Genomic DNA, 26,075 nt, shown 5'->3' with positions numbered 1-26,075 from the left:
AATTAATTTTTATAAATTAAATTATTTTATTTAGGCTTAATTTCGCCGTTTTAGTCTAGTTAATTAATATATACCAAATCCAACTGAGGAGGCAAATTTTAGTTCTTACGTAATTTCTTGTTAGACTTTTGTTTCACACTGCTGATCAGGCTGTTAATTGATCTGTCGTTGTCTGCGTTGAAGTCTTGTCCACTGTTAGCCTGTGATCTGCTACTGCGTTCAGCAAGTAATTTTTTCATGTTCTTAGTTGCTTTGAAGCTGAATGCGGTCAGTTAAGTGCTACCTTCCATATTAGGATACTCACTTTGGCAATGTCGGATCAATTGCAAACTGGTGGTCATCCAGGACGCCCTTGAATCTGTCATCTTGTATATCAATCTCAAAGTCGTCCTTCGTGTTTTCCTCTTTAGTTTTTCTGTGCTTGCGCTTTCTGTTAGATTGCTTCTCTTTCTTTATTATTTCATCCATGTCGAAGTGCTTTTCATCATCCTCGTTAGTCAAAAGCTGCAATTCTTCGGCCGTAGATTCTACTCGAGATTTATCGTCTTTAGGCTCCTTGATAGCTTTCTTGTCTTTCTTGCCTCCTTTTGATGGTTTAGTGATGCCCTCATCATCTCTCCTGTTCTCAAAGGCTGCTTCATCTTCACTACCAGATTGGAAGAACTCATCGTCAAATCCAGCGTCATCCTGTACAGGAACATGCTCTTCCTCTTCTTCGCCGGCGTTATCCTTGGCCTTCTTCTTTTCTTTCCTTGCATTCTTTTTCTGCTTCTCCTTCTTCTTGTATTTCTCGAGTGTCGTCATATTCTCTTCATCACTCTCGTCGTCATTCTTGTCAACCTTCTCACTCAAACCTGGTGCGAATGTAACCTCCATTTCACCCTCTCTATCTTTCTTACCGCCTCTGAGCTCACGAGCGTCATCAGCACCACCACCACCAAGAGCAGCTCTCAGGAGCGCAGCTCTTTTCTTCTGTGTTTCATCATCATCATCACTATCACTGTCAGATGCGATATAAGCCTTGAAGTCATTTTGCTCAATATCTGCTTGGTTGAATCTTTTTCTTGTCAATGCGACGCGCTTATCATCATCTTCATCCCATGTCAACTTGACCTTGGAATGTCTCAATGCAGGAGTAGTGAAGTCAACACCTTTATAAGCTTCTGAAGATGTGCTAGCTTGGTCTCTTATATCCACTTCATCGAATTCAACACCATCAGGTACGACTTCGAATTGAATTACATTAGCCGTACGTTCAATCTCTGTGTTTTGAGCTTCCGTGAAAAGCTTATGGGCAGCTTTTGAAGATGACATTGTTACGATAGCGTAGTAGTATTTGAGTCTACCCAATTGATATTCACGCAATGCAGAGTCAGGATCAACCTCGCGTTCTTTACCTTTCTTTGATTTTTTGGTACTAACGAGCGCAGGACCTGATTGTTCCTCCTGTTCGAGTCGCTTTCTACCGAATTGAGACATATAAACTTTGACATTTTTAAGTGATTTCTTGAGGTCTGTAGTTTGCATGACGGAGTCAAGAGCAACGTAGATATCCGTAGCTGATAAGTGATCCCAGTCGAGTGAAGTAACAGCCAATCTAGTGGTGAAGTCTATTGTTTCCTCTTCAACGTGACCGTCGTTGTAGGCTTCAGCTTGAGCATCTAACCTACGCATCTCGTCCTTGATCTCATCATCGTCGAGTGCTTCAGGTGAGTCTTCTTCCTCTTCGTCGCTTTCCTCTTCGTCAGAGCCAATAAGTTTGTTCTCGTAATTCTCCGGCTGGAGTTCAACCTCATCGTCATCATCGCTGGAATCTGCTGGATCATCTCCGCTGTCATCGCTGCTGTCTGAAGAATCTTCCATTACGGCTTCACCACGAGCGAAATCCATCTTATCGGTATCATCTAGCTTATAGAACTGCTTGAGTTGTTCTGCATCATCCTTTGATTTCAATTTACGACCATACTTATCTAGTTTTGCTATTATATCACTGTAAGTCGCTGTCTTCTCTGCTCAAGTTTTCGACTCACTAGACTTATCAAACTCAAAGAGATCCTTGAAACGATCATCAAGTACAACTTTCTGTTGCGTCTTTTTAGGTTTGTGAAACTTTGGATTATTTGCTGTTCCCTTGAATCGCTGATCGTTTTTTGCCATGAGAGTAGTTGAAGAAGGGAGTGTATTAGTCGATAGTTGAAGGTTATTTAGAAGGTTTTCCACAAGCTTTTCAAATTTATAGTCTAAGAAAGGGGTATATGCTTTTGACAGCTGATTGTATATATATAAGCTATATACCTGTGTATACAATAGTTGCATATATGCTCAACTCTAATATATGTTAAATGCATATATTCCTATAAAATTTCATTCACCCCACTTTTTTGCCGTTAATCGTTAGAATAACTAAAACGTCGATCATAAGAACAGAATGACGAACTTAACGAGAATATTACAAGCTTTTAAATCTATACAATCAACTGATCCCCAGCTCATGTCTTCTAATAACGTAAAGCGAGCTGCCGTTGCTCTTATTTTGAGGTTTAGGCCAAAGGACGGATATAGAAACCGTAGTCCGACGAGTTCAGAGGACAGTCCATCGAATTTAAACTCCATAGATCAACTGTTCAGCCAGCCCTGGATGCAGGATGGTGCTGTCACACCAGAGGTATGTACCTCTCTAAATCCCCAATGATTTACTCACAGTCTTAGATACTTTTCATACAAAGAGCTGCACGCAACGGTGACAGATGGTCTGGCCACGTAGCTTGCCCTGGTGGTAGATACGAGCCGGCCGACGATAATCTCAAGTATACAGGTGGGTTTATATCTCTTGGTATTTTAAATTATCTGATAGGTTGTCATAAAAGCGATGCGTGAATGTTGGGAAGAAATTGGCCTCGATATCTCCGATCAGCGTCAATTCCTTTGTCTTGGTCAGCTCGATGATAGGGAGGTAACGTCCAGCTTAGGCAAGAAGCTCCTCATGATACTCTCTCCTTTCGTTTTTGTGCAAACTACACCAAGTGATATAAAGCTCGAGTTGGAACCACAGGAAGTGGAATCTGTGCACTGGATACCCGTAGATTTGCTCACAGATTTGGCCCAATATACTCGAGTTGAGGTCGATTTACCTACTCGTCTCTCACCAAAGTCAAACATCGGCAGAGCGATTCTTTCAACTGTACTCTCAAACTCCACCTTGAGCTTCCCTGCGATACAACTTCCAAACAAGCCATTTTTAACCGCCCCTCAAAGCGGTCTAGCTAGCGTTACAATCACTGAGGAGAATGAACAGGATTACGCGCCTCCAACTCCAGCTGAACTTGATGAAACTATCACTGAATTACGTAAACGTACTGCCGATAATAGGATAAATAAATCTGATCATCCTACCGAAAAACTGGAACGCCCTCCGCTTAAATTATGGGGTTTAACTTTAGGATTTACATTGGATTTCCTTAGCCATATACCAAAAACCGATAAGTTGGATACGGGAATAAGTCCAGAATCATCAAGACATCTAGCGACAGCGCACGTAATAAAAGCCTTATTTCCTTCTTTCAACTCACCTGATATCAATATATGGATGTGGGTTTGTGGTAGACGCTACAGATCAATACGTAGACAGTGGGAATCAGCCGCTTTAAATCCTGGTAGTGCAGATAAGAAAAAGAACTGGAGTGGTACTATAAGATCTGCTCATTTTGCAGCTATCAGGAAAGCACTTATATTTACAGTCATTTTCAGAATATGTGCTGCCTTTACAACTATTTCGATCTTTGGAAGGTATCTTCACAAATTTTTTTAATTGTAATAATAAATAGAACATGATGAAATTGCATGCATTTGGATAACCTTCTACATATGCTCTTCGGCTATTTGCATGAGTGCAAGTTGTATTTCAAGACCCTCATCATCATCTGGGCGATCGACAAAGACTATCTCTTCCTCATTATCTTCTTCTTGTCTGTTGGTCTGTAGTACGCCGTCAAATAGTCGTTGGAAACAATGGGTACCGGGCGTGTTGAAATGCTGGTATGGATTTTGTGGATTGAGTTTAGACCCACAGAGATAACAAAAGTGAAAATTACATCTGCAACTCATATGATTACAGCCTGATATCTTTTCAGTTCTGACGAAGCAATTAGGACATGCTTGTGATGTCGATTCTATGATTCTCCTGTTTGATTCCGCTTCCACGAACTCACTAAGGAGTCTTTGGAGGTATTTACGACCGTACTTCCTCTCTAGTGCTAGCTTCTCAGAGGAGTTCTCAGCCGCTTGGGCGTACGCACGAACAAATTGGTGAGTAGTAGATGTCGGACAAGCTGTCACTGGTCCATGATAGGTTTTACGACAGTAACAACAGAATGTGAATGTGCATTCTGGACAAACGCGCAATCTCTGGGCGCCTTCATCGCTTTCTCCTTGATGTTCTGCTGGACGCTTGACAGGTGTCTGGCAGAGTGGACAATGGACAGTGCGTGGATCTGTGTATGTTGGCATTTCCCATTCGTCGAAAGTATTCACATACCTTGTTCAGCCGCATGTTTTTCCCGAAGGTAGACATATCGATTCAAAATCTCTTCTCCTACGACAGCCCCAATCGTAGAGTCTGAGATACGTTGAGAGCAATCCGATGTGGGACACCTGATAGCTTCTATTGAGCCTTCGTTAATGTGTAACTTGAGCAAATTACTGAGACAAGTGGTACAGAACACACAACTGCATTCCATTTGTACACAATAAAGACCTTTGCGTCGTGAAAGACATATCTGACAATCGTGACTCATCTGCTCAAATTCCTCCCTTGTATATCGCATATTATGGTCCATGAGTTTAGTGACGACATCGTTGAGTGTCTCTGGGAACTCTACAAGTAGCTCCTGTAGGGATAGCGTATGTAAAGTATTCATTATCCTCATCAATATGCCCTCTTCATCCTCCTCAGCTGTCGGCTCCTTTATGAGTTCTTCTAACGTCTCTGAGATTGCGGTTTTAGATGCCACAGAGTCAAATTTTGTGAGCGTGAGGCTATCTCCATCGACTGTTAGATATGCCGTTATTGGTGGCAACTGATAGACTCTGATCATTGTAGATTGTTCTCCATTTGATATAACGACGTCCTGATCTATATTTATGCAAGTTTTGAGTGTAACTTGGTTAATTTTCTCATTATAAACAGCTGTATCGTCTCCGTATATCGCATTAACGATCTCTAAGTCATCCCTCAAATTCATTCCATGGTAGTGTCTAACAAAGGCGCAAAATAAATTAATTTTAACTAAATTTACACATTTTTATCAAACGGGTTGAAAGCATTACGGAAGTCATTAGCAATTTCTGTCTCTTGGTCGTCTGGCAATTCACAATTCCGCCAATCTGCTCTATCTGGAATACCAAGCACGTTAGCTAATACTTGTCTAGCAAATTGTTGATTAAATGGTGCTGGTCTGATTAGATGGACAAATTTCTTTCCATCTGGTAAATCCACTAAGCTGGTTCAGCTTGACGTAATTTTAGATAACGAGCTACTCACCTCTTAAATAACTCTGACCATCTTCTAGATCATCTAACGCTCTTTGGGGGTCGGCTTCCCATTCAACACCCTGAGCTACACCTTCATTTTCGAATTCCTGTGCGAGAGTTGGTGAAAGGTCCTTCGGTACAGGGACCATTTGAATATGAGCGTGTCCACCTCTTGACCAGTATCTTCCTAATTCAAAAGTAACAGGAACAGAATCATATTTAGCGTAACATTTTGTTAAAGCCTCTCGACAATCGAGTAATTCCGATTGGACGCGTTGAGCGATTTCAGCAGGTAAGGAGAATAAATTAGGGTAGTGGGATATCGGAATAATCAAGACATGTCCGCCGCCAGGTATAGCTGTATCTTTTGCATCTGGTAGTTGTCCCTTTGGTAGAGTTATGTAGCACTCCTCACCGATAGACACGATTAGGTGTTTGGTTACGCGTGGATTTGACAAGCAGAACCAGCATTCATCCTGTGTGATTTCTTGCAAATGTCCCTTCTTACCACGCTTGCTACCCTTACCGCCTACTGACGCGTATGCTGACGTTTGCTGAGCGAAAATGTAACTATTGTTCTCATCTTTGTCACCAGTACCACGCTTCTTTGCTGTTGTAAGGGTAGGCAAAGGCGAGGATGTGGAACCGCTTGGTGCATCCTCTTTAAGGCCATTGGTGCGTGGTGAAATGGTAAATGCATAAAACCATCTCTGTTTTTCAGTATTACCAAATTGGCCCAGTGAAACGAAACGCGTAGAGAGTCCATTTGGATGAATGAAGGGCTCTCTCTCCCAGAAGGCATTGTGTCCTCCACTGAAGATATACTTAGGCGTCGAGTAGCTCAGCGCTGATGTGACTGCACTGTTACCCCAGCTGTGTGCCATTGGCAGTCCTGGGAGACTAGGTAGTTGTTTGTTTGAAAGTAAAGTGATGTTTGAGGGCCATGTATGGGTAAGGAGAATGTCAAGTGAGGTGTTCGAATGTTGCTTAGCTTTCGCACGCGCAGCTGCGAGGCTGCCTCCACCTCCAGACGCTGCAGTGGGTGTCTCAAAGTACTCCGCGAATTTATCGAGCGTCGTTGCTGTTATCTTTGGGTGAAGAGCGTCTTCTTCATCTTTCTCAGCCAGTGTAGATGGATCGTCTGTGCCTCCAAATGCACCTATACGCAATCCCTTACCCGTGGTTAAGATGCTAGACTTTCCTAGGTTGTTGTCAGACTGTATACAGGTGACTTGCTGTTAGAAGCTCACCCAACATGAAGATGCCTTCAGCTACCATACCACTACCATCATTGCCTAACTTTGCGATAAGCTTCTCATGTAAGGGCTTAGAGCCTAGTGTGTAGTAAATATCCATCGGTGCTGTTGTCCCTGTGAGCAAAGAAGATGTGACTACAAGAACACGCACGCTTCAGAACACCATTTAGGACGTCGTCTAGTTCATCTTCAGAAGAAGATTCGAAGAGATCACCGGCTATGAGCGCGATATTGAAGTTGTGCTTGCTGGTAAGAGCAGAGATCTTATCAAAGAGAGCTCTGATAGTGGTAGAAGCTGGGCCAACAACTAAACTAGCTAGTGTGAGTACGATGGTGTATATATATATATAATATTTGCTCACACTTTTGTAGAGTCGCTCATTCTGATGTTGGTTGATCCAGTTCAACCATGGTTTCTGCAGTTGTTTTTGGTAGCACAGGTGCAGTAGGACGCAACGTGAGAGCGTCTCTACTAAAATCTAGTGAAATTACTCAAGTCACTGAAATTGGTAGATCTCTTCTCGATAAACCAGAAAGTGGCGCCGAGAAATTAACTCAAGTAAAGCTCGATGAGAAGACAGAAATAAAGCCAGACTTTGATTTGGTATTCATTGCATTGGGTACTACACGCAAGAACGCAGGCTCAGCTGAGAACTTCGAGAAGATCGATAGGCATCTCGTAGTAGATCTCGCTAAGAAGGTCGCAAGAGAAGATGCACATGTTATCTACTGCTCAGCTGCAGGCGCAAATGCCAACTCAAGCTTTCTCTACCCTCGTAGTAAGGGGCTCACCGAGATTGAGCTCAGCAAACTCGGCTACAAATCTACGACAGTCATGAGACCAGGATTCCTCGCAGGTGCTGGTAGGAAGGAGAGCAGACCAACTGAGATGATCTTTGGCTACCTCACAGGATTTCTTGGTAAATTCAACAACAGCGTCGAGATCCCTGTTACCAAGTTAGGTGAGAGTATGGTCATTGCCGGCTTGAAGCAGTTCAAGGGTGAAAGCATTGGCGAGCAAGCAAACAACATCAGCTTCATCTCTAACAAACTCGCACTCGAACTTTCTTAATCTTGCACTAATACTTTAACCAATGTCAAGTTTCTTTAACGTCTTTTGAGATTGCAGCACAGACGTTGCAAGATCGTTACTCTATTAATTACGTCATAATACAATGTACATAAAACATGAATCTACCTGCTTTTATTATGTAAATTCAGATTGAAGCTGAACTTAACGAGTCGCAGTATAATAACTATAGTCCACTTGTACTCTGAATAAACTCCATGAACGCCTAGCGATGGAAACTATCGAGGGATACATGATTGAGAAGAGCAAGATGCAATTACACCATAGTCTTACTTTCCTATGCCCTATCGTTGTAAATAGTAGCTTAATACACACTTAGGCAATGTAGTTTAAGCATTATTTGTGAAATGCTAATGAATGTCTAACACTAATTGCCCCTTCATTAGAGTATAATTACGTAGGGCGTCAGGAAGGTATGAGTCATAAGTAAGTATTTGATATGTTTGTGGCTGAATGTCGCATTTTCACCCTGTTGAACAGATGTTCTGACAGTTATGATGTATTATTGTATGTAGCAACATGATATTGAGATTATGAGGAGGATTGTGTAGACCCATTACAGGCCACACAGACATTATACAATAACCCGTAATCTAGTTTCTTGTATATTTATAGTCTCGCGAAAAAGTTCCTAATCAATGAATGGATGAATGAATGAAACTAGTAGGCCCGTTGTGGGGAAATATTTGAATAAAAGTAAATGTCGTTAGTAAGTTAATTCGACATATTCATTTCTCAGACTTTGCATATATATTCGCTGATTCGGTTAACTCTTACTATCCACGTAGTAATAAACACGCTAACTCAAATATACTATGTTACAAACGAGTCATAAGCGTAGATGTTGCTTAATTAACGTATTGATTTTAGAAAATCATAAAAGGAACGAATTTGTATAATCGTATACGTGTGTTGATATCTTTGTCCACATCAAGCGCTCACATCTGTGTTTTATACGTTATCAATTTCAAGACAGAAAGAACTTGTATACAATTTCAATTGTCTTTTCAGGCTACTTTACTATTAATATAAAAATATACATTGCTATTTACTCTACATAATTTTGATCAAGAAAGGAATAAACCGAGTGGTGAATTTACTTTCGTCTTCTTTTCTTGCGAATTTCCATCATATCGGTATCAACATCAATATCCTTCGCAGCTGTCAAGCCTGAGTTAATACTTCTACCTAGACCTAAGAACGGTCCAGTCATACCAGGAGGACCTGCAGGTGTTTTCTTCTTTTTACCACCTAAGACGCTATTCAAAGAACTTGAACCAAGTATGTCTTCGAATGCAACGCCGAGATAGCTACTAGAAGGCACTGTTGCTTCGCTTTCGTTGGGATCTTGTTGGGAGGGAGTGCCGCCTACACTAGAGCTCACATTCCCTGACTTCCTATTCCGACTGGTGCGCGTCGATCTTGAAAAGTTAGTTGCATCTAGGAGTGATTCCACACCAACTTCCATGTCTTTCTCTTCTTTAAGTTTTCTCTTTTTCTCTTCAATAGCATCTATTAGTTTAGTCTTGATTGAGCGTTGTACACTGTCGTATTCCTCCTCGACCCTGCTACGTTCAATCTCGTAGAGAGATTTAGCGGAATCCATAGCATATCCGTAAGTGTGTTTTATAGCGGACAAAATAGCATCCCTTTCTAAGCTAAGCTCGTATAATCTGAGATTTTGTTCTCTAGATGTCATTAAGGAGCCTGTACTTGGTGCAGCCGTGAATTCATAAGGATTTGTAGGAGATGTTGATAGCAGATGATTGTGTACATCAGTCATAGCATTATGTGCTTCTAAGAAGATACTAAAGACGTTAGATTGACTATAAATGACGGTTGATACTCACAGATCTCTCCTATCGTAGATCTCTGCACTTTGCTTATTCAACTTTTCGACAAGATCTCTCCGCTTCTTATCACGCTTGTTTTCAGGAGCTTCGTTCACGTCGTTTAGTTCTAGAAACTGAGCAGACGACATGGTGTGAGAAGAAGAAAGAGATGGAGAGATGTGAGATGAAAATGAGAAATATACAACTACAAAATAATAAAAATATTTAATTAATTCCTTATTTCTTCTTCTATCAATCTTCTTCTTAATCGTCGAGGATGGTGAAGAGAAACCGAGAGGTTCGTATACGAAATAGACGATACACCGTTTATTAATAAACAATAGGTCGCTAGTGGTAGCGAAAGTGAAAGCGATTTCGATTATGAAAATATGGGCAACTACGAAGAACCAAACGAATTCGAAGATAGCGGAGAAGAGCAGATGGACGTTGACGACGCAAATATCAAGTCAAACGGTGGCGCATTCAAGGCTCCTACTAAGGATGAAGTACAGTCACTTAGAGAGACCGGTGAGCTTTTCAAGTCGAATTTCTTCAAGTTACAAGTGAGTGGGCGATCTTAACGTTATACTTCTACTAATTACGCCTATAGATAGATTCCCTCTTAGAAGAAATACAGCAGCCAGCTTCTCAAGTCGAAACACTCACTCAAGCCTTACATGCACTCAGAAATCTGATAATGGAGACAAAACCAATTGGAAAGTCGACAGACGGTAAACTTTCTACTTCTGATGCAAGAAAATACTTGAAAAAGAACAATCTCAGCCTGCCAGTATCAAAGGAACTCCCAGAAGACGTCAATTGGGCCGTAGGATACACAGTACCAGACATCGTACAAGTTGCGGGCTCGTGGCCTTTAAAAACTAACGTTAAAAGGCGGTCTAGTAGGGTGAAAAGCTGGGAAGTCACCCTCGCTATCCTCTTACCATCACATTTCATTCAGGAGAAAGATCATCAGAATGACAGATGGTTATTTAAGCAGGCTTTCTACATGACTGTTTTAGCAGACATATTAAAAAAGAGCAAATTAGATATACAAGTTGACATTACGCAAGCAAATGGATCAGAATTGGAACCAGTAATCAGTATAACAAACAAAAAAGGTAGTAAGTTCATTCCATCGAATACAACTATCAATCTGGTCTCTGCTTTGGCTAGTCCGACCCCTTTTAAACCATTGAGCAAGATATCTCCATCTCGGATTGGCTCAAAATTGAGTAATGCATTCATGAAGCCATCACTACACACACCACACTTGACTTATTTGTATAATATCGCCGAAACAGTTCCAGCATTTAGGGATGCTGTCAAGTTACTCAAGGTCTGGGCTAACCAAAGATCACTCGATTGGTTATTGAATGGTTTTAATGCAGAATTTGTCGTAGCATTATTGGTTGATGGTGACCAAGACGGTAAGGGACGTGTCGGTAAGGGTTTGAGTTCCTATCAACTCTTCAAAACTGTAATGGATCTTTTACGCAAAACTGATTTCACTAGTGTTTTTATGAAGAGCATTACTACTGGTGGATTTTCGAAAGAGGATCACTTTAATAGTACTCCATTACTTTTCATTGACCCTACACACACTTATAATTTGATGGACGGTCTTCTTCCTGAGGATGCTCGTGTGATCGGATTCGAGGCACAACTTACGCTTAACGCCCTCGATGATGACAATGATAGATTCGAAGATACTTTCATGAAAGACCTCCGCAACCCTACTGCCCGTTTCGATCTCATTGGTAAAGGCAAACTCCCTTCAAAGCTTGTCAAGAAAATCGCCAAAGGTACGAATGTGAGACAGAACATTGCTGCAACTCTTGCTAGAGCGTTAGGAGAACGTAGCAAGGTTATTAATGTTAAATTAGATGACGATATGATTAGCATTGGATTGATTTTAGATTCAGAAGTTGCTGGCAAGATTGTTGATCATGGACCACCAGCAGAAGATGAAGAGGGATGTGAAGTATTTAAGGCGTTCTGGGGTGAAATTTCCGAATTGAGGAGGTTTAAGGATGGTAAAATCAATGAAAGTGTCGTTTGGCAACAATCAAATGGGTCTAAGGAACTCGTTCCTATTCAGATTGTTAAATGGATACTTAGACGTCATTTCAACATTGATCAACTCTCATTTATTGCTGAGGAATTCGATGGATTATTGGAGGTTGAAGCTGTCGATGGCGTAGAAACATTCAACGACTTTGGTGCACCACTTCAAGTATACGAGGATTTCCAGAGTATGTTGAGGGATATGACAACACTTCCATTAGAGATTATGAACGTTACACCAGCATCGGCTTACCTCCGTCACACATCTCCTTATCCGCAACCTACACGCCAAATGAACAAATTCGGTGTCACCCCTACCTCTGCCAGATACATTCCTGGCGCTGATTTGGTAGTACAGTTTGAAAGTAGTGGTAAATGGCCTGATGATCTTGAGGCTATCCAAATCACAAAAGTAGCATTCCTTGAGGCACTTGCTGCAGAGTTGATGAAGAGTGGTCAATACATGGCTCAGATAGTGTTCGATAGTCCGCTTCCAAGTGATATTGCAGATGCTGTTGCGTTAGAAGTAATCAATGAGCAAGGATTTGCTTGGAAGTTGCGTATTCAACACGATAGAGAACTTACTTTAATTGATAGACAGTTAAATGATAAGGTAAATACCACCAATAGCCAAAAGGAGATCTTGAAGGAAGCCAGACATAGATTTTTGGAGAGATTCGTCAATAAGCCTAGACATCACCAGGCTATTATGGCACTCACACATAGATTCAAAGCATACGCCAAGACAGTGAGACTGGTATCACGTTGGATAAATGCCCATTTACTATCACCACATATAAGCCAAGAGTTCATTGAACTCGTTGTTGCTAGTGTCTTTTTGGATACAGGTAGCTATTCCGTACCTTGTACACCATCGCTCGGTTTCCTTAGAAGTGTTTTGTTACTTTCAGAATGGAAGTATAAGCAAGAGCCTCTTTTAGTTCCTTTATACACAGCTTCACAAATACAGGAGGATCACCTCGACAGAAAAATCGTATTCCCACTCAAAGAAAAGACTGAAGCTGAGAAAACTTTTGAAGTCTTGCGCAGAACTGATGAAGATATCAAGAAAACTGCAATGTTCGTAGCTACGGAGCACGATGTTTCTGGTGGTCATTACACTCACGATAGACCAAGCAAGGTTATAGCCAGTCGCCTACAATCACTTGCTAAAGCTACCGCCAGTGCGCTTCTTGATGATAGTGAGGTTGACATTATGCAACTCTTTAAATCACCAACAGAGATTTACGACTTTGTTATCAACCTCAAGAGTTGGGTGAACACTCGCCTCTACCAATCGTTGGCTGAAGATAATTTTGGAGATGTCGACACATCCAATGATGCACTTGTCAATTATGATCCGGCAACTATGTTTGTTGAGTATATGGAAAGGATGTATGGCGATGTTGTTGTCTTCTTCCACGATGCCTGCGGTGGTCGTGTAATTGGTGCGATGTTCAATCCGGCATACACAAGTCCTAGAAAGTGGAAGGTTGGATTACACTATCCTACAAAATCTGTTGATGTAAGCGCACCACTTAGTAGTAAGAACTCAAAACTAACAAGCATTTCTACAGTCTAAAGATGACGTTGTGATTGATAAGAAGTTTATCATTAAAGAAATAACAACACTCGGAAAAGACATGATCGAGAGTGTCACATCAAAGTAGCTAATTAGAGGCTATTTGGGAAATTAACAATTTTCAAACTAGGTTGAATATAATTTATTTTTTTTAAGTTTATAATCATGCATTTACAATAGATTGATATCAAATTACACATTACTATAATCAAGTGGAGTCTCGTGCTTCTTGTTATCCTGCAATTTACGAGCTGCTTTGGCGAAATCGTCTTGCCTAACAAAGTCTCTCTCATCACGAATAGCAACCATACCTGCTTCGGTACAAACGTTACGTAAATCAGCACCGTTGAAGTTTTCACATAATTTTGCGACTGATTCAAAGTCAATTTCACCATCTTTGTTGATATCTTTTGCGTGAATTTTAAGAATTTCGGTTCTACCTGTTGCATTTGGTAATGGAATAAAGATTTTTCTGTCTAGACGACCTGGACGCATAAGAGCAGGATCGAGTGTGTCCGGTCTGTTAGTGGCCATGATGACCTTTGTTTTACCTAAATGATCGAAACCGTCGAGTTGGTTAAGTAATTCCATCAAAGTTCTCTGTATTTCTCTATCTGCGGATGTACCTTCACTGAATCTCCTACCACCGATAGCATCTATCTCATCCATGAAGATAATGCATGGTTCGTGTTCCTTTGCGTATCCGAACATTTCTCTAATAACTCTAGCAGATTCACCAATGAACTTATCTACGATGGCGGATGAAACGACCTTTAAGAAGTTTGTCTGGAGGGTTGCAGCACATGCTCTAGCGATGAGCGTTTTACCAGTACCTGGTGGACCGTAGAGGAGCACACCTTTTGGTGGTCTGATACCTACTCTGGCGAAGAGCTCTGGGTTATTTAATGGTAATTCGATGACTTCTCTCAATTCCCTGATCTGCTCGGTCAAACCACCGATACCGGCGAATGAAGCCTCTCCTGGGTTCTCCATGGACATGTTGTAGACCAGAGGGTCGACTTCTCTAGGCAATATCCTCATAATAGTGAGTGTAGTCATGTCCAAAGAAACTCTAACGCCCTGCTTAAGGTTTGCTTGGTTGATTGTTGGTCTAGCGTGTACGACATAGCGAGGACCGGAACTGGCCTTGACGATGAATCTCTCTGAATCGAGCTGCTTGAGGACTTCACCGATGATCTGTCCGACAGACTGAAGCGATTTCATGTCCTCCTCCGTCTGTTCGAAGGACGAGTCCATATCTTTTATATTCTTACGTATATTTCTCAGTCTCTCGCTCAATTGCTCATGTTCCTTTATCTTCTGACGGTATTCTTTGAGTGCGTCTGTATAATGTGAGAGCTATAGAGCTAGTTTGCTAGATACCCACCCTCTTTCGACATTTCGATGGTGATTGAACCTTAGGGAGATGTAAGCCGCGTCATCGAAGGATGAAAACTTTGAGCCTTATTTTGGGATATAATAAATGAATAATAAATGAATAAACTAAATTGTTTAGTTTATTTATTATTTCTAACATCTTCTACCCAATAATGTCATTCCTAGCAATCCATCCACCTGAGCAGCGGCTCATCTCTTCGACATCTACCACAACCTCACGAATATACGATAATACAATATGGCCGAGCGCCCTATCCAAGTGCGTATTTTGCTCTCCCTTATAGTCCTACTAATATTCATTAGTTCTCTGAACACTTACAAGTGGGTATACGCTATCCTCCAGCAGCCATCTCTAACTATATAAGCTCACGGCTTTGGGAATAAACCCAGCCAGCATCAGCTTTCAAACTCTAACGATGTCTTCCGACAAATTCATTTGCGTTCGCGAGGGCGACGGCGGTGCAACACCAAAGCAAGTCGTTATCGTCGATCTAAACGACCTGAACAACGTTATGAGGAGGCCAATATCTGCTGACTCTGCTATCATGCACCCTGATAGAAAACTCATCGCTTTGAAAGGTTCGTCCGGTCTGCTTGCACCGCCCATCCTAACACATCATAGCGGGTAAACAACTCCAGCTATTCAACTTGGAACTCAAGCAGAAGGTGAAATCACATTTGGCTACAGATGATATCGTCTACTGGTCTTGGCTCAACGAATCTACTCTCGGCTTAGTTAGTGATACCTCTGTCTACCACTGGGATATCGACGCAGTCGGTGAAAACTCTCCAGTAAAGGTTTTCGATCGTCATGCTAACCTCACTGGCTCACAAATCATCAACTACAGAGCTACGGATGATGGAAAGTGGATGGCCCTTATTGGTATATCCAGCAATCCAAGCCCAGATGGTTTTCGTATTAAAGGTGCTATGCAGTTATACTCTCGCGACAGAGGTGTTTCTCAGCCTATTGAAGGTCACGCAGCTGCTTTCTCTGAGCTCAAACTTGATGGTAACGCAACACCTTCAAAGTTGTTTGCTTTTGCCGTCAGAACAGGCGCAGGTGCTAAGTTACACATCGTAGAAATAGATTACCAAAGTGGTCAGACGCCTTACACTAAAAAGGCAATCGATGTCTTCTTCCCAGCAGAAGCTGCAACCGATTTCCCAGTCGCCATGCAGATCTCAAAGAAGTATGGTATTATATACCTCATTACTAAATTCGGTTTCGTTCATCTCTACGATCTCGAATCTGGTACTTGTATTTACATGAACAGAATCTCTGGAGATACTGTCTTCGTCACCGCAGAACATGAATCTACTTCTGGCTTGATCGGTGTCAACAGAAAAGGTCAAGTCTTGTCTGTTTCAATAGACGAGAATACCGTTATCCCGTACATCCTCAGCACTCTCAACAACGTTGAATTGGCTTTCAAGCTTGCTAGTCGTGGTAATTTGCCAGGCGCTGATGACTTATACATGGCTCAATACCAAAATTTAATGAGTAATCAACAGTTTAACGAAGCAGCAAAGATTGCTGCCAACTCACCTCGTAGTATTCTTCGTACGCAGCAAACTATTGAGCAGTTCAAGTCACTTCCAGCTGTTCCTGGTCAACTTTCTCCTATTCTTCAATACTTTGGTATCCTTTTAGAAAAAGGAGAGCTCAACAAGTTCGAATCACTTGAACTCTCTCGTCCTGTTTTGCAGCAAGGTCGTAAACAACTACTTGAAAAGTGGTTGAAGGAGAACAAGCTTGAGTGCTCTGAAGAACTCGGTGATATCGTTCGTTTACACGATATGACTCTTGCTTTGTCCATTTACCTTCGTGCAAACGTTCCAAACAAAGTCGTCGCATGCTTCGCTGAAACCGGTCAATTTAATAAGATTATCGTTTATGCTCAAAAGGTCAATTACACACCTGATTACGCTTTGTTGATGCAACACATCGTACGCGTTAACCCAGATCAAGCTGCAGAGTTTGCTAGTCAAATAGTAAATGATCCAGAAGGTCCAAAAATTGATATCGAGAGAGTGGTAGATGTTTTCCTCGGTCAAAATCTTATTCAACAAGCTACTTCATTCTTGTTGGATGCTCTCAAAGAGAATAAGCCAGAACAGGGTCATTTGCAAACTCGTCTTTTGGAGATTAACCTTATTAACGCTCCTCAAGTCGCTGATGCCATCCTTGGTAACGCAATGTTCACTCACTTTGATCATCCACGTGTCGCAAACCTGTGTGAAAAGGCTGGATTGCTTCAACGTGCTTTAGAGTTATATCAAGATACCAATGACCTCAAGCGTGTCGTCGTACACACTCCTTTACTTAATCCAGAATGGCTTGTTAACTACTTCGGTCAATTAACAGTTGATCAAACATTTGCTTGTTTAAATGAGATGCTTAAGGTAAACATCAGACAAACTCTTCCAATGGTTGTTCAAATTGCTACAAAGTACAGCGAACTTTTAGGATCTCATAAGCTCATTGAACTTTTCGAAAGCTTCAAGACATTTGAAGGTCTCTATTACTTCCTTGGTTCAGTTGTAAACCTCAGTGAAGATTCTGAAGTTCATTTCAAGTATATTCAAGCTGCCACTCGTACCGGTCAAATCCGTGAAGTCGAGAGAATCGTTCGTGAATCAAATCATTATAATCCAGAAAAGGTTAAGAACTTCCTCAAAGAAGTAAAATTGCCTGATCAACTACCACTCATTATTGTTTGTGACAGGTTTGACTTTGTCCATGATCTCGTTCTCTATCTCTTCCAGAACGGACTTACTCAATTTATTTCTACATATGTTCAACAAGTTAACTCAGCACGTTTACCACAAGTTGTTGGTGGTTTATTGGACGTAGATTGCGATGAGCAGACCATCAAGAACCTTCTTTCATCTGTCCACGGTTTATTCGACGTTAATGAACTTGTTGATGAAGTAGAAAAGCGTAACCGTCTCAAGTTAATTCTTCCATGGCTTGAAAGTCGTATCAACGCAGGTCAGCAAGATGCAGCTATTTACAATGCTTTAGCAAAGATCTACATTGACAGTAACAACAACCCAGAGCAATTCCTCAAGGAGAACAACATTTACGAACCATTAGTCGTTGGTAAATACTGTGAAAAGCGTGATCCATATCTTGCATTCATCGCTTTTGCTAAGGGCTTCTGTGATGATGAATTGATTTATATTACAAACGAGAATGGCATGTACAAACACCAGGCTCGTTACCTTGTCAAGCGTCGTGATCTCGATCTCTGGGCACAAGTTCTTACTGATTCAAATGAGCACCGTCGTCTTCTCATTGATCAGGTCTCAGCAGTTGCAATCCCTGAATCACAAAATCCAGATGATGTCTCCGTTGCAGTTAAGGCATTTATGACTGCTGGTCTCCAACAAGAGCTCGTTGATATTCTTGAAAAGATCATTCTCAATCCAACTACATTCAGTGACAATGGTAGCTTACAAAACCTCCTCTTGTTAACTGCTATCAGAAGTGATCAAGGTAGAGTAATGAACTACATCAACAAGCTTGACAAGTATGACTTTAATGAAATTGCAAAGATCGCTATCGACAATGACTTGCATGAAGAGGCTTTCACTATTTACAAAAAAAACGATGCTCACTTTGATGCCCTCGTTGTCCTTGTTGAACATATCGTCTCTATCGATCGTGCTTATGATTACACTAACAAAGTCAACGAACCAGCCCTCTGGGCTCGTCTCGCTAAGGCACAATTAGATGGTTTGAGAATAACTGATGCTATTGAATCATATATCAAGGCAAACGACCCATCAAACTTCACTGAGGTTATCGAAATTTCTGAACGCGCAGAGAAGCATGAAGATTTGGTTAGATACTTGCAAATGGCACGTAACACAGCACGTGAACCAAAGATCGACTCAACTCTCGTTTACTGTCTTTGCAAAACTGATAGATTGCAAGATGCTGAAGATTTCTTACATATGACTAACGTCGCGGATGTCCTTGAAGTTGGTGAGAAATGTTTCAACGATGGTCTTTACTTGGCTGCCAAGGTACTCTTTACGTCTATTTCCAACTATGCTAGACTTGCTACAACGCTTATTTACCTGGAAGATAACCAAGCTGCGGTTGAATGTGCCCGTAAAGCTGGTAACACTCAAGTTTGGAAACAAGTTTGTCTCGCTTGTGTTGATAAACAAGACTACAAGCTTGCTAGAATCTGTGGTTTGAACTTGATCGTTCACCCAGAGGAACTTCAAGCTATTATCTCGCTCTACGAGTCTCGTGGATTGTTCCAAGAGATGCTCGATCTTTTCGAAGCTGGTCTTGGTCTTGAGCGCGCTCACATGGGTCTCTTTACTGAAACTGCAATTGCTTACGCCAAGTACCAGCCAGAGCGCATGTTTGAACACCTCAAGTGAGTTAGATTGGCATTTTTATTATGTTCACTAACACAATCACAGACTTTATGGATCACGTCTTAACATTCCGAAAGTTATCAAATCTGCTAAGGAAGGTCATCTCTGGTGAGTGATTTGTTTTGATTAGTTACTTTCTTAACGATCATGTTAGGAGAGAGCTGGTTTACCTCTACATCGCCTACGCAGAATGGGACAACGCTGCACTCAATACTATTGAACACAGTGCTGATGCTTGGGATCATCAACAATTCCGTGATGTACTCAGTAAGGTTGCAAACGCTGAGATCTTCTACAAGGCACTCTCTTTCTACCAAGAGCAACACCCAACTTTACTCACTGATCTTCTTACTGCTCTTATTCCACGTATTGATCACTCAAGAGTCGTTTCAATGTTTAGACATTCTGACAACTTACCATTAGTACGTGCATACTTGATCGCTGTTCAGAATTTGGATGTTGCAGCTGTCAATGAGGCAGTCCATGACTTGCTCATCGAAGAGGAAGACTGGCAGACACTCTTGGATGTTATCGATCAATACCAAAACTTTGATCATCTCTCATTAGCCAAGAGATTAGAACAACACGAGTTGTTGGCGTTCAGAAGAATTGCAGCTCACTTGTTTAAGGTTAACAGAAAATATGAAGATTCTATCAATCTCTCAAAGAGTGATAAACTTTATATAGATGCTATCATTACAGCTTCAACAAGTGAAGACGTACAGGTCTCTGAAGACCTTCTTAGTTATTGGGTTGACATTGGTAACAAAGAATTATTCACGGCTCACTTATACCTTTGCTTCAAGTTAGTAAGACCAGATGTCGTTGAAGAGTTAGCATGGTTCAATGCACTTGAAGACTTCGCAAAACCATACCAATTTGAGTTGAGAAGACAAACTCAAGAGCGTATCAAAGCACTCGAGAAGAAGGTTGAAGAGCAAGCAAACAAGACAGCGAAGAAGGAAGAAGATGAAGACTCTCAACCAATCATGGGACCAGGCTTTAACGTGAGTTAAAATAATTTATAAAACGAATTTTGCTAATAATTTATTAGCAAACACTCATGATTGGCGGTCCTGCAGGTTGGAATGCAGGTACTAATGGTGTTATGCCTCAACAAACAGGTGTTATGCCACAAGCTACAGGTGTTATGCCCCAAATGACCGGTCTTCAAGGAGGTGTAAGTGATCTGATGGATAGGTTTGCTACTTAACTAACTTTAATCTTAGTTTGGATACTAAAATGAAAATTTAAATTGATTCTAGCTAAATATTCTGTAAAATACATAAAAGATATTGTTTCAAGTGTTTTATATTGATTGAAATTATAGTACGATGTAAAAGGTTAAATAACTAGTATATATTGTTTAGTAGAGATATACCTTTACCCTATCTGAGCTCATTCGTTGACGTCTGTGCGCTCATGCAATTGAGATTTACGATATTTGGGAATGCATGTAATAATAATAAAATAAACAACAATTGACATTCTTTTTATTCATATTTGTATTGATTTCCTTCACTGCGTATAGCAAAGGTGAGCTGTACGCTCTGTTTGGAACGTCCATCATTTATGAGCGAATACAGCATAGGAGTCCGAGTGTAAGTAGAAATAGATAAATTTAACATTATTAACACACTCAGGTGGATCGCGGATAAGACTGAGGGGTGGATTGGTGCTGAAGTCACAGCTCACAGCGGAGATGAAATAACATTCAAAGATGAGCGTGGTACTGTGAGATATAATACATTTAAACTCGATATTTCTCATATTTGCTATCAGGAAATCATCAAGAAATCATCAGCCAATGATCTTCCTTTGCTGCGAAACCCGGTATTGCTTGAAGGTACAGATGATCTCGTCAATCTCTCATATCTTAATGAGGTTAGTCCTATACATTTTACTTACATATTCTCACACTCTATTATAGCCAGCTGTCCTTTATTCTATCAAGCGTCGCTATGCTCAACACTCTATCTATACCTACTCTGGAATAGTTCTTATAGCAGTAAATCCTTTCGCAAAACTCTCAATTTATGGCCCTGCAATCATGCAGGCTTACTCTACGCGCAGGCGCGGTGAGCTGGAACCTCACATTTACGCAATAGCGCAGGATGCACACGCATCTATGACTAGAGAGAATAAGAATCAAACTATGGTTGTCTCTGGTGAATCCGGTGCTGGTAAAACTGTCTCTGCTAGGCATATTATGCAATACCTCGCTTTCTTAGGACAAGACGGTACAGGTAGTGCTTCTACAGGTACAGATGCTAGCATTCTTGCTACCAATCCAGTCATGGAAGCGTTCGGTAATGCTAAAACCATACGGAATAACAACTCTAGTAGATTCGGTAGATATCTCAAGATTCTTTTCGATAAACAATGTAATATCATCGGTGCCCAAACTAGTATATACCTCTTAGAAAGATCTAGACTTATCTTTCAACCGGAAGGTGAAAGAAATTACCATATTTTCCATCAACTCTGCGCTGGTGTTCCTCCAAAAGAGAGAGCTGAATTGCATTTGGGGTCAAGCAACGACTTCCATTACCTCAATCAAGGTGGTTCAGCTTCCATTCCTGGTATCGACGATGGCGCTGAGTTTGAAGTTACCCAAAAAGCCTTATCTACTTTAGGTATAGGAGTCGAAAAACAATGGAACATTTTTAAGCTTTTGGCTTCTCTTTTACACCTTGGTAATGTAAAAATTGGTCAAACTAGAAATGATGCTGTTCTTAATGAAGATGATGAAGCTTTTAAGATCGCAACTGAATTTTTGGGTATTAATCCATCCGATTTCAAAAAGTGGACAGTTAAGAAACAAATCACTACACGTGGAGAATCAATCGTCAGCTCATTGAATGCTGCACAAGCTAGTGTTGTAAGAGATTCGGTTGCTAAGTACATTTACGCATGCCTTTTCGATTGGCTTGTTGCTGTACTAAATGAAGCTTTATACAAGGAGAGTGATGCTTCCAAATTCAATAGCTTCATTGGTGTTTTGGATATTTATGGTTTCGAACATTTCAAGCGTAATTCCTTTGAACAATTCTGTATCAATTATGCAAATGAGAAGTTACAACAGGAGGTGAGATTAATCTTTAAATTATTAATGTTTACTAACTTTATTCTAGTTCAATGCACATGTCTTTAAATTAGAGCAAGATGAATATATCAAAGAACAAATTCGTTGGGAATTCATTTCTTTCTCAGATAACAGACCAACTATTGACATGATAGAAGGAAAGCTTGGTATTCTCTCCCTTTTAGATGAAGAATCTAGGATGCCATCTGGAACTGATCAGAATTTCCTTGAGAAACTTCATTCACAACTTGGAAAACCACAATATAAAGACATATATAAAAAGCCAAGATTTGGAAACACAGCTTTCACTGTTGCTCACTATGCTCATGATGTTGCTTACGAAGCTGAAGGTTTCCTTGAGAAAAATCGTGACACTGTTCCTGATGAGCATCTTCAACTTCTAGGTAGCTCATCAAACTCCTTCTTGCGCGAAGTTATCGAAATTGCGGTAGCTTCAAATGCAGCTGCTACACCCGCTTCATCTACAGCCTCAAATAATGTTGGAGTTGGTCGCCGTCAAAACCTAAAGAAACCAACACTTGGATCAATCTTCAAGGGCTCTTTGATATCTCTTATGGATACCATAAATGACACTAACGCACATTATATACGTTGTATTAAGCCAAACGAGCAAAAGAAAGCCTGGGATATTGATTCACAACAGGTTCTTTCACAACTTCGTGCATGTGGTGTCCTTGAAACCATTAAGATTTCTAGCGCAGGTTATCCAACTAGATGGTCATTTGCGGAATTCACTGATCGTTATTACCCACTCGTTGGATCAGAACATTGGTTAGGCGATATGAAAGAACTCTGTCTTCAAATTTTGCAAGTCAACATATCAGATGAAGATAAATATCAAATTGGTCTTTCCAAGATTTTCTTCAGAGCTGGAATGTTAGCTTACCTTGAAAAATTACGTGCTGACCGTCTCAACACTTTGGTCACCTTGATACAAAAGAATATTTTAAGATATTTGCACGTTAAGCACTACAAAAAGCTTCGTGAAGCTACAGTATCTATTCAAACCTGGTGGAGAAAGATATTAGCAATTAGATACGTCGAAAACCTCCGTCGTGATACCATTATTTTCAGATTACAAAGCGCTGGTCGTAGGAAATTGGCGGTTGCAAAATTCCAAAATATCCGTAGAAGTGTCATCATGACACAAGCGCGTAAGTTAATAAAAATGTATAAAAGTGATACAATTAACGAACCATAGAAATTCGTGGTATGCAAGCAAGAGTTGGTTTCGCGGACTTTAAATATAGATCATCTGCTCTCAATTTGCAACGTATCGCACGAGGAGTGTGAGTTGTATATTTTTCTTATAGGCTCTACTGATGATATGCATAGGCTTGCACGTCGTCAACACGAAACATCATTGCGTGGTGTAATTCACTTGCAAGCATGTTATAGACGTAGATTAGCACGCAAGGAATTCAAGCAACTCAAGAGTGAAGCTCGATCGGTTGCTCATATTCAAGAAGTCTCATACAAACTTGAGAACAAAGTTGTTGAGCTCACTCAAAATCTTCAAAAGACTCGTGAAGAAAAGAAAGAACTCACTCGTCGCTGTAACCAACTTGAAAAACAAATGGGTAATATGCAAACTCGTCATGACGATGCAGATCAAAGGATGAAGGAAATGATGGTTGAGTTAGCTAAACCAACAGTTGCACTTACAGACTTTAATGAGCTTGAGGCTTTGAAACGTGATCTTCAAACCCAAGTATCAACACTTAAGATTGATATTCAAGAGCGTGATAAACAAATCCAACAGCATAAGGATGAGTTAGGTACACAAGCTCAAGAAATTGAGAGTAAGAGCGCCCAAGCAGCTGAGGCTTCAGCACGAGCAGCAGATGAGACTCTTGTGAATCAACTTAAAGCAGAGATTGGTAGCCTTAAAGATCAACTTCATCGTGCAAATACACTCAATGCTCTCGAACATGGTTCTACTAAAGCTAAGCAAATTACAGCACCAACTTTCTCCATGCACCTTGGTAAATCTAATGAGAACGTTGCTGCGCTTGTCAATGGTGCTGGCAGCCCTGTTGAAGGCGATGCCTCTGATGCTCTCGAGGCTTTGGGATTACCTCCAAACAAACGTCGTCAACGAAGACATTCTGCAAATGGTGCATTCTTGGAGCAAAACGGTTTGGGACGTGATACATCTGATGAAGCCTTCGCTGCTGGTAAACGTAGTGAAGCTGCACCACGTGCCGTATCTCTTGCTTACCCAACCACCGATAATGCTAGCAAATTAAGGGGATTAAATGGACGTGCGTACTTCCCAGAAGTCCTTGATGATCCATCCGAGGAAATGATTAAGCTACTTGAAGACGAACAGAGCATTGACGATGATATTTTAACAACAATGATTCACGAGCTTAAAGCACCACCACCAAGCTTGCAAAATCCACCTTCCGCTAAAGAGGTTCTTTTCCCAGCTCATATTATGTCCCTTGTCACGAACGAAATGTGGAAATATTGCCTAATTATGGAAAGTGAAAGATTATTGGCAAACGTAATGCAAACGATTCAACAACACGTCATGAGCTTCCAAGGAGAAGACGCCATTGTTCCAGGACTCTTTTGGTTGTCTAACGTGCATGAAGTCTGGTCATTTGTATGTGTAACTGAAGATGATATGCTCCAAGGTATCGTACCAGGTGGTGACGACCCAGATCGTCCACTTGACTGGCCAGCTTATGAACAACTCATCACTGTTGTCAAGCATGACCTTGAAAGTTTGGAATACAACATCTACTTTGCATTCATGGAAGAAACTAAGAAGAAGTTGCGCAAGATGATTGTCCCAGCCCTCATTGAATCACAATCATTACCTGGTTTCATTACATCTGACACTGGTGGTAGACTCTTCAATAGATTATTGCAAGGCAATTCACAACCAGCTTATAATATGGATGATATTCTCAACTTACTTAATAAGGTATGGAAGTGCCTTAAATCTTATCGTCTCGATGAGCCAGTTGTTCTTCAAGTGATGACCGAATTGTTGCGTTTGATTGGTAATGTCGGTTTCAACGATTTACTGATGAGACGCAACTTCAACTCTTGGAAGCGTGCCATGCAAATTCAATACAACTTGACAAGATTGGAAGAATGGTGCAAGAGCCATGATTTGCCTGAGGGATGCTTACATTTGGAATATATGATGCAAGCGACTAAGCTACTTCAATTGAAGAAGGCAACTACTCAAGATATGGAAATTATATTTGATGTTTGCTGGATCCTTTCACCATCACAACTTCATAAGCTCATCACTGGCTATATGATTGCTGACTATGAAAGCCCTCTGTCGCCGCACGTTTTGCAAACAGTAAGTGCAAGACTTTCAAGCGACAGAAATGATCATTTGTTACTCGCTGAAGAAGAAGGTTCGAACTTTGAGTTACCACAACCTAGACAAGTTATTGGCTTAGATCTCTATATTCCTGGAACAGTGAGCGTACCACATTTGCGCCGTATTGCTGGTCTAGCCGCCTAGAGGGACTTAAAAGATTCATCCCATTTTAATTTCTGATGATATGTGTATATGCAAGAGGATTTGTGTTTAAAATACTAATGAATTTCAAATAATTTTTTTCTAAGATGTGATGTTTGCCTGAGTGCTTTCAGCGATGAATGCAGCGAGTTAGTTTGTCGCTATTGAATATAATATAGCTGGGTGAATTGTTATTTAAATCACGGCTGAACTTATATCGGGTTGGTAAATTGTTGTGAAAAATCAAAAGTAAATCAAGAAAGGTACAGATGGTAACAGGAAGAGAGAGCAGGTACGAACTCCTGCTTAGAAGTAGCTTCATTA

At 40.8% G+C, this 26,075-nt stretch overlaps 9 protein-coding genes across 9 annotated transcripts; 5 read left to right on the top strand and 4 right to left on the bottom strand.

Annotated features, from left to right (window-relative positions):
* Positions 1–18: 18 nt before the first annotated feature.
* Positions 19–2,218, bottom strand: WALSEDRAFT_57874 (hypothetical protein). Its single transcript, XM_006959003.1, has 3 exons — positions 2,031–2,218; positions 305–1,979; positions 19–258 (listed from the first exon to the last, which is right to left on the bottom strand). The coding sequence occupies exons 1-3, from the start codon at positions 2,155–2,157 to the stop codon at positions 99–101; spliced, it is 1,962 nt and encodes a 653-aa protein (XP_006959065.1). The 5' UTR covers positions 2,158–2,218; the 3' UTR covers positions 19–98.
* Positions 2,219–2,475: 257 nt separating this feature from the next.
* On the top strand, positions 2,476–3,849 carry WALSEDRAFT_33025 (hypothetical protein). Its single transcript, XM_006959002.1, has 3 exons — positions 2,476–2,665; positions 2,710–2,815; positions 2,868–3,849. Exons 1-3 carry the CDS (start codon positions 2,492–2,494, stop codon positions 3,806–3,808), a joined length of 1,221 nt encoding a protein of 406 aa, XP_006959064.1. The 5' UTR covers positions 2,476–2,491; the 3' UTR covers positions 3,809–3,849.
* Positions 3,850–5,290: 1,441 nt separating this feature from the next.
* Positions 5,291–7,182, bottom strand: WALSEDRAFT_54847 (hypothetical protein; the record flags this gene model as incomplete). Its single annotated transcript, XM_006959001.1, has 5 exons — positions 7,148–7,182; positions 6,937–7,097; positions 6,780–6,890; positions 5,540–6,730; positions 5,291–5,493 (listed from the first exon to the last, which is right to left on the bottom strand). The coding sequence occupies exons 1-5, from the start codon at positions 7,165–7,167 to the stop codon at positions 5,291–5,293; spliced, it is 1,686 nt and encodes a 561-aa protein (XP_006959063.1). The 5' UTR covers positions 7,168–7,182.
* Positions 7,183–7,194: 12 nt separating this feature from the next.
* Positions 7,195–8,920, top strand: WALSEDRAFT_39255 (hypothetical protein; the record flags this gene model as incomplete). Its single annotated transcript, XM_006959000.1, has 1 exon — positions 7,195–8,920. One exon carries the CDS (start codon positions 7,195–7,197, stop codon positions 7,855–7,857), a length of 663 nt encoding a protein of 220 aa, XP_006959062.1. The 3' UTR covers positions 7,858–8,920.
* Positions 8,907–9,856, bottom strand: WALSEDRAFT_69481 (hypothetical protein; the record flags this gene model as incomplete). Its single annotated transcript, XM_006958999.1, has 2 exons — positions 8,907–9,683; positions 9,726–9,856. The coding sequence occupies 2 exons, from the start codon at positions 9,854–9,856 to the stop codon at positions 8,972–8,974; spliced, it is 843 nt and encodes a 280-aa protein (XP_006959061.1). The 3' UTR covers positions 8,907–8,971.
* A 14-nt stretch (positions 9,857–9,870) lies between these two features.
* On the top strand, positions 9,871–14,700 carry WALSEDRAFT_60704 (Nrap protein). The gene is made up of 6 exons (XM_006958998.1): positions 9,871–10,005; positions 10,052–10,270; positions 10,318–13,299; positions 13,352–13,684; positions 13,728–13,999; positions 14,040–14,700. Exons 1-4 carry the CDS (start codon positions 9,985–9,987, stop codon positions 13,442–13,444), a joined length of 3,315 nt encoding a protein of 1,104 aa, XP_006959060.1. The 5' UTR covers positions 9,871–9,984; the 3' UTR covers positions 13,445–13,684; positions 13,728–13,999; positions 14,040–14,700.
* WALSEDRAFT_60703 (26S proteasome subunit P45) lies at positions 13,469–14,992 on the bottom strand. The gene is made up of 2 exons (XM_006958997.1): positions 14,744–14,992; positions 13,469–14,699 (listed from the first exon to the last, which is right to left on the bottom strand). The coding sequence occupies exons 1-2, from the start codon at positions 14,754–14,756 to the stop codon at positions 13,549–13,551; spliced, it is 1,164 nt and encodes a 387-aa protein (XP_006959059.1). The 5' UTR covers positions 14,757–14,992; the 3' UTR covers positions 13,469–13,548.
* Positions 14,970–20,462, top strand: WALSEDRAFT_33021 (clathrin heavy chain). The gene is made up of 8 exons (XM_006958996.1): positions 14,970–15,013; positions 15,058–15,075; positions 15,120–15,333; positions 15,377–19,154; positions 19,201–19,263; positions 19,310–20,162; positions 20,210–20,335; positions 20,385–20,462. Exons 1-8 carry the CDS (start codon positions 14,993–14,995, stop codon positions 20,394–20,396), a joined length of 5,085 nt encoding a protein of 1,694 aa, XP_006959058.1. The 5' UTR covers positions 14,970–14,992; the 3' UTR covers positions 20,397–20,462.
* A 250-nt stretch (positions 20,463–20,712) lies between these two features.
* On the top strand, positions 20,713–25,840 carry WALSEDRAFT_33020 (myosin 5). The gene is made up of 7 exons (XM_006958995.1): positions 20,713–20,756; positions 20,799–20,889; positions 20,938–21,039; positions 21,086–22,243; positions 22,290–23,415; positions 23,463–23,550; positions 23,597–25,840. The coding sequence occupies exons 1-7, from the start codon at positions 20,728–20,730 to the stop codon at positions 25,752–25,754; spliced, it is 4,752 nt and encodes a 1,583-aa protein (XP_006959057.1). The 5' UTR covers positions 20,713–20,727; the 3' UTR covers positions 25,755–25,840.
* Positions 25,841–26,075: the final 235 nt, after the last annotated feature.

The sequence above is a fragment of the Wallemia mellicola genome, assembly GCF_000263375.1.
Source record: "Wallemia mellicola CBS 633.66 unplaced genomic scaffold WALSEscaffold_14, whole genome shotgun sequence".
Taxonomy (NCBI): domain Eukaryota; kingdom Fungi; phylum Basidiomycota; class Wallemiomycetes; order Wallemiales; family Wallemiaceae; genus Wallemia; species Wallemia mellicola.
The sequence above is the reverse complement of the archived record's forward strand: the minus strand, read 5'-3'. Positions and strand labels throughout refer to the sequence as shown.

Excerpts from the sequence above, each read along its gene's own strand:
- WALSEDRAFT_57874 (XM_006959003.1), bottom strand. The coding sequence starts at position 2,157 with ATGGCAAAAAACGATCAGCGATTCAAGGGAACAGCAAATAATCCAAAG. Across the intron at positions 1,980-2,030 it reads CTTTGAGTTTGATAAGTCTA|CAAAACTAGATAAGTATGGT; the intron begins GTGAGTCGAAAA and ends GTGATATAATAG. Across the intron at positions 259-304 it reads ATTGATCCGACATTGCCAAA|CTTCAAAGCAACTAAGAACA; the intron begins GTGAGTATCCTA and ends GACCGCATTCAG.
- WALSEDRAFT_33025 (XM_006959002.1), top strand. The coding sequence starts at position 2,492 with ATGTCTTCTAATAACGTAAAGCGAGCTGCCGTTGCTCTTATTTTGAGG. Across the intron at positions 2,666-2,709 it reads ATGGTGCTGTCACACCAGAG|ATACTTTTCATACAAAGAGC; the intron begins GTATGTACCTCT and ends TCACAGTCTTAG. Across the intron at positions 2,816-2,867 it reads CGATAATCTCAAGTATACAG|CGATGCGTGAATGTTGGGAA; the intron begins GTGGGTTTATAT and ends TTGTCATAAAAG.
- WALSEDRAFT_60704 (XM_006958998.1), top strand. The coding sequence starts at position 9,985 with ATGGTGAAGAGAAACCGAGAG. Across the intron at positions 10,271-10,317 it reads CGAATTTCTTCAAGTTACAA|ATAGATTCCCTCTTAGAAGA; the intron begins GTGAGTGGGCGA and ends TTACGCCTATAG. Across the intron at positions 13,300-13,351 it reads ATCCTACAAAATCTGTTGAT|TCTAAAGATGACGTTGTGAT; the intron begins GTAAGCGCACCA and ends GCATTTCTACAG.
- WALSEDRAFT_33021 (XM_006958996.1), top strand. The coding sequence starts at position 14,993 with ATGGCCGAGCGCCCTATCCAA. Across the intron at positions 15,334-15,376 it reads AAAACTCATCGCTTTGAAAG|CGGGTAAACAACTCCAGCTA; the intron begins GTTCGTCCGGTC and ends AACACATCATAG. Across the intron at positions 19,264-19,309 it reads GCTAAGGAAGGTCATCTCTG|GAGAGAGCTGGTTTACCTCT; the intron begins GTGAGTGATTTG and ends CGATCATGTTAG.
- WALSEDRAFT_33020 (XM_006958995.1), top strand. The coding sequence starts at position 20,728 with ATGAGCGAATACAGCATAGGAGTCCGAGT. Across the intron at positions 22,244-22,289 it reads ATGAGAAGTTACAACAGGAG|TTCAATGCACATGTCTTTAA; the intron begins GTGAGATTAATC and ends ACTTTATTCTAG. Across the intron at positions 23,416-23,462 it reads TGTCATCATGACACAAGCGC|AAATTCGTGGTATGCAAGCA; the intron begins GTAAGTTAATAA and ends AACGAACCATAG.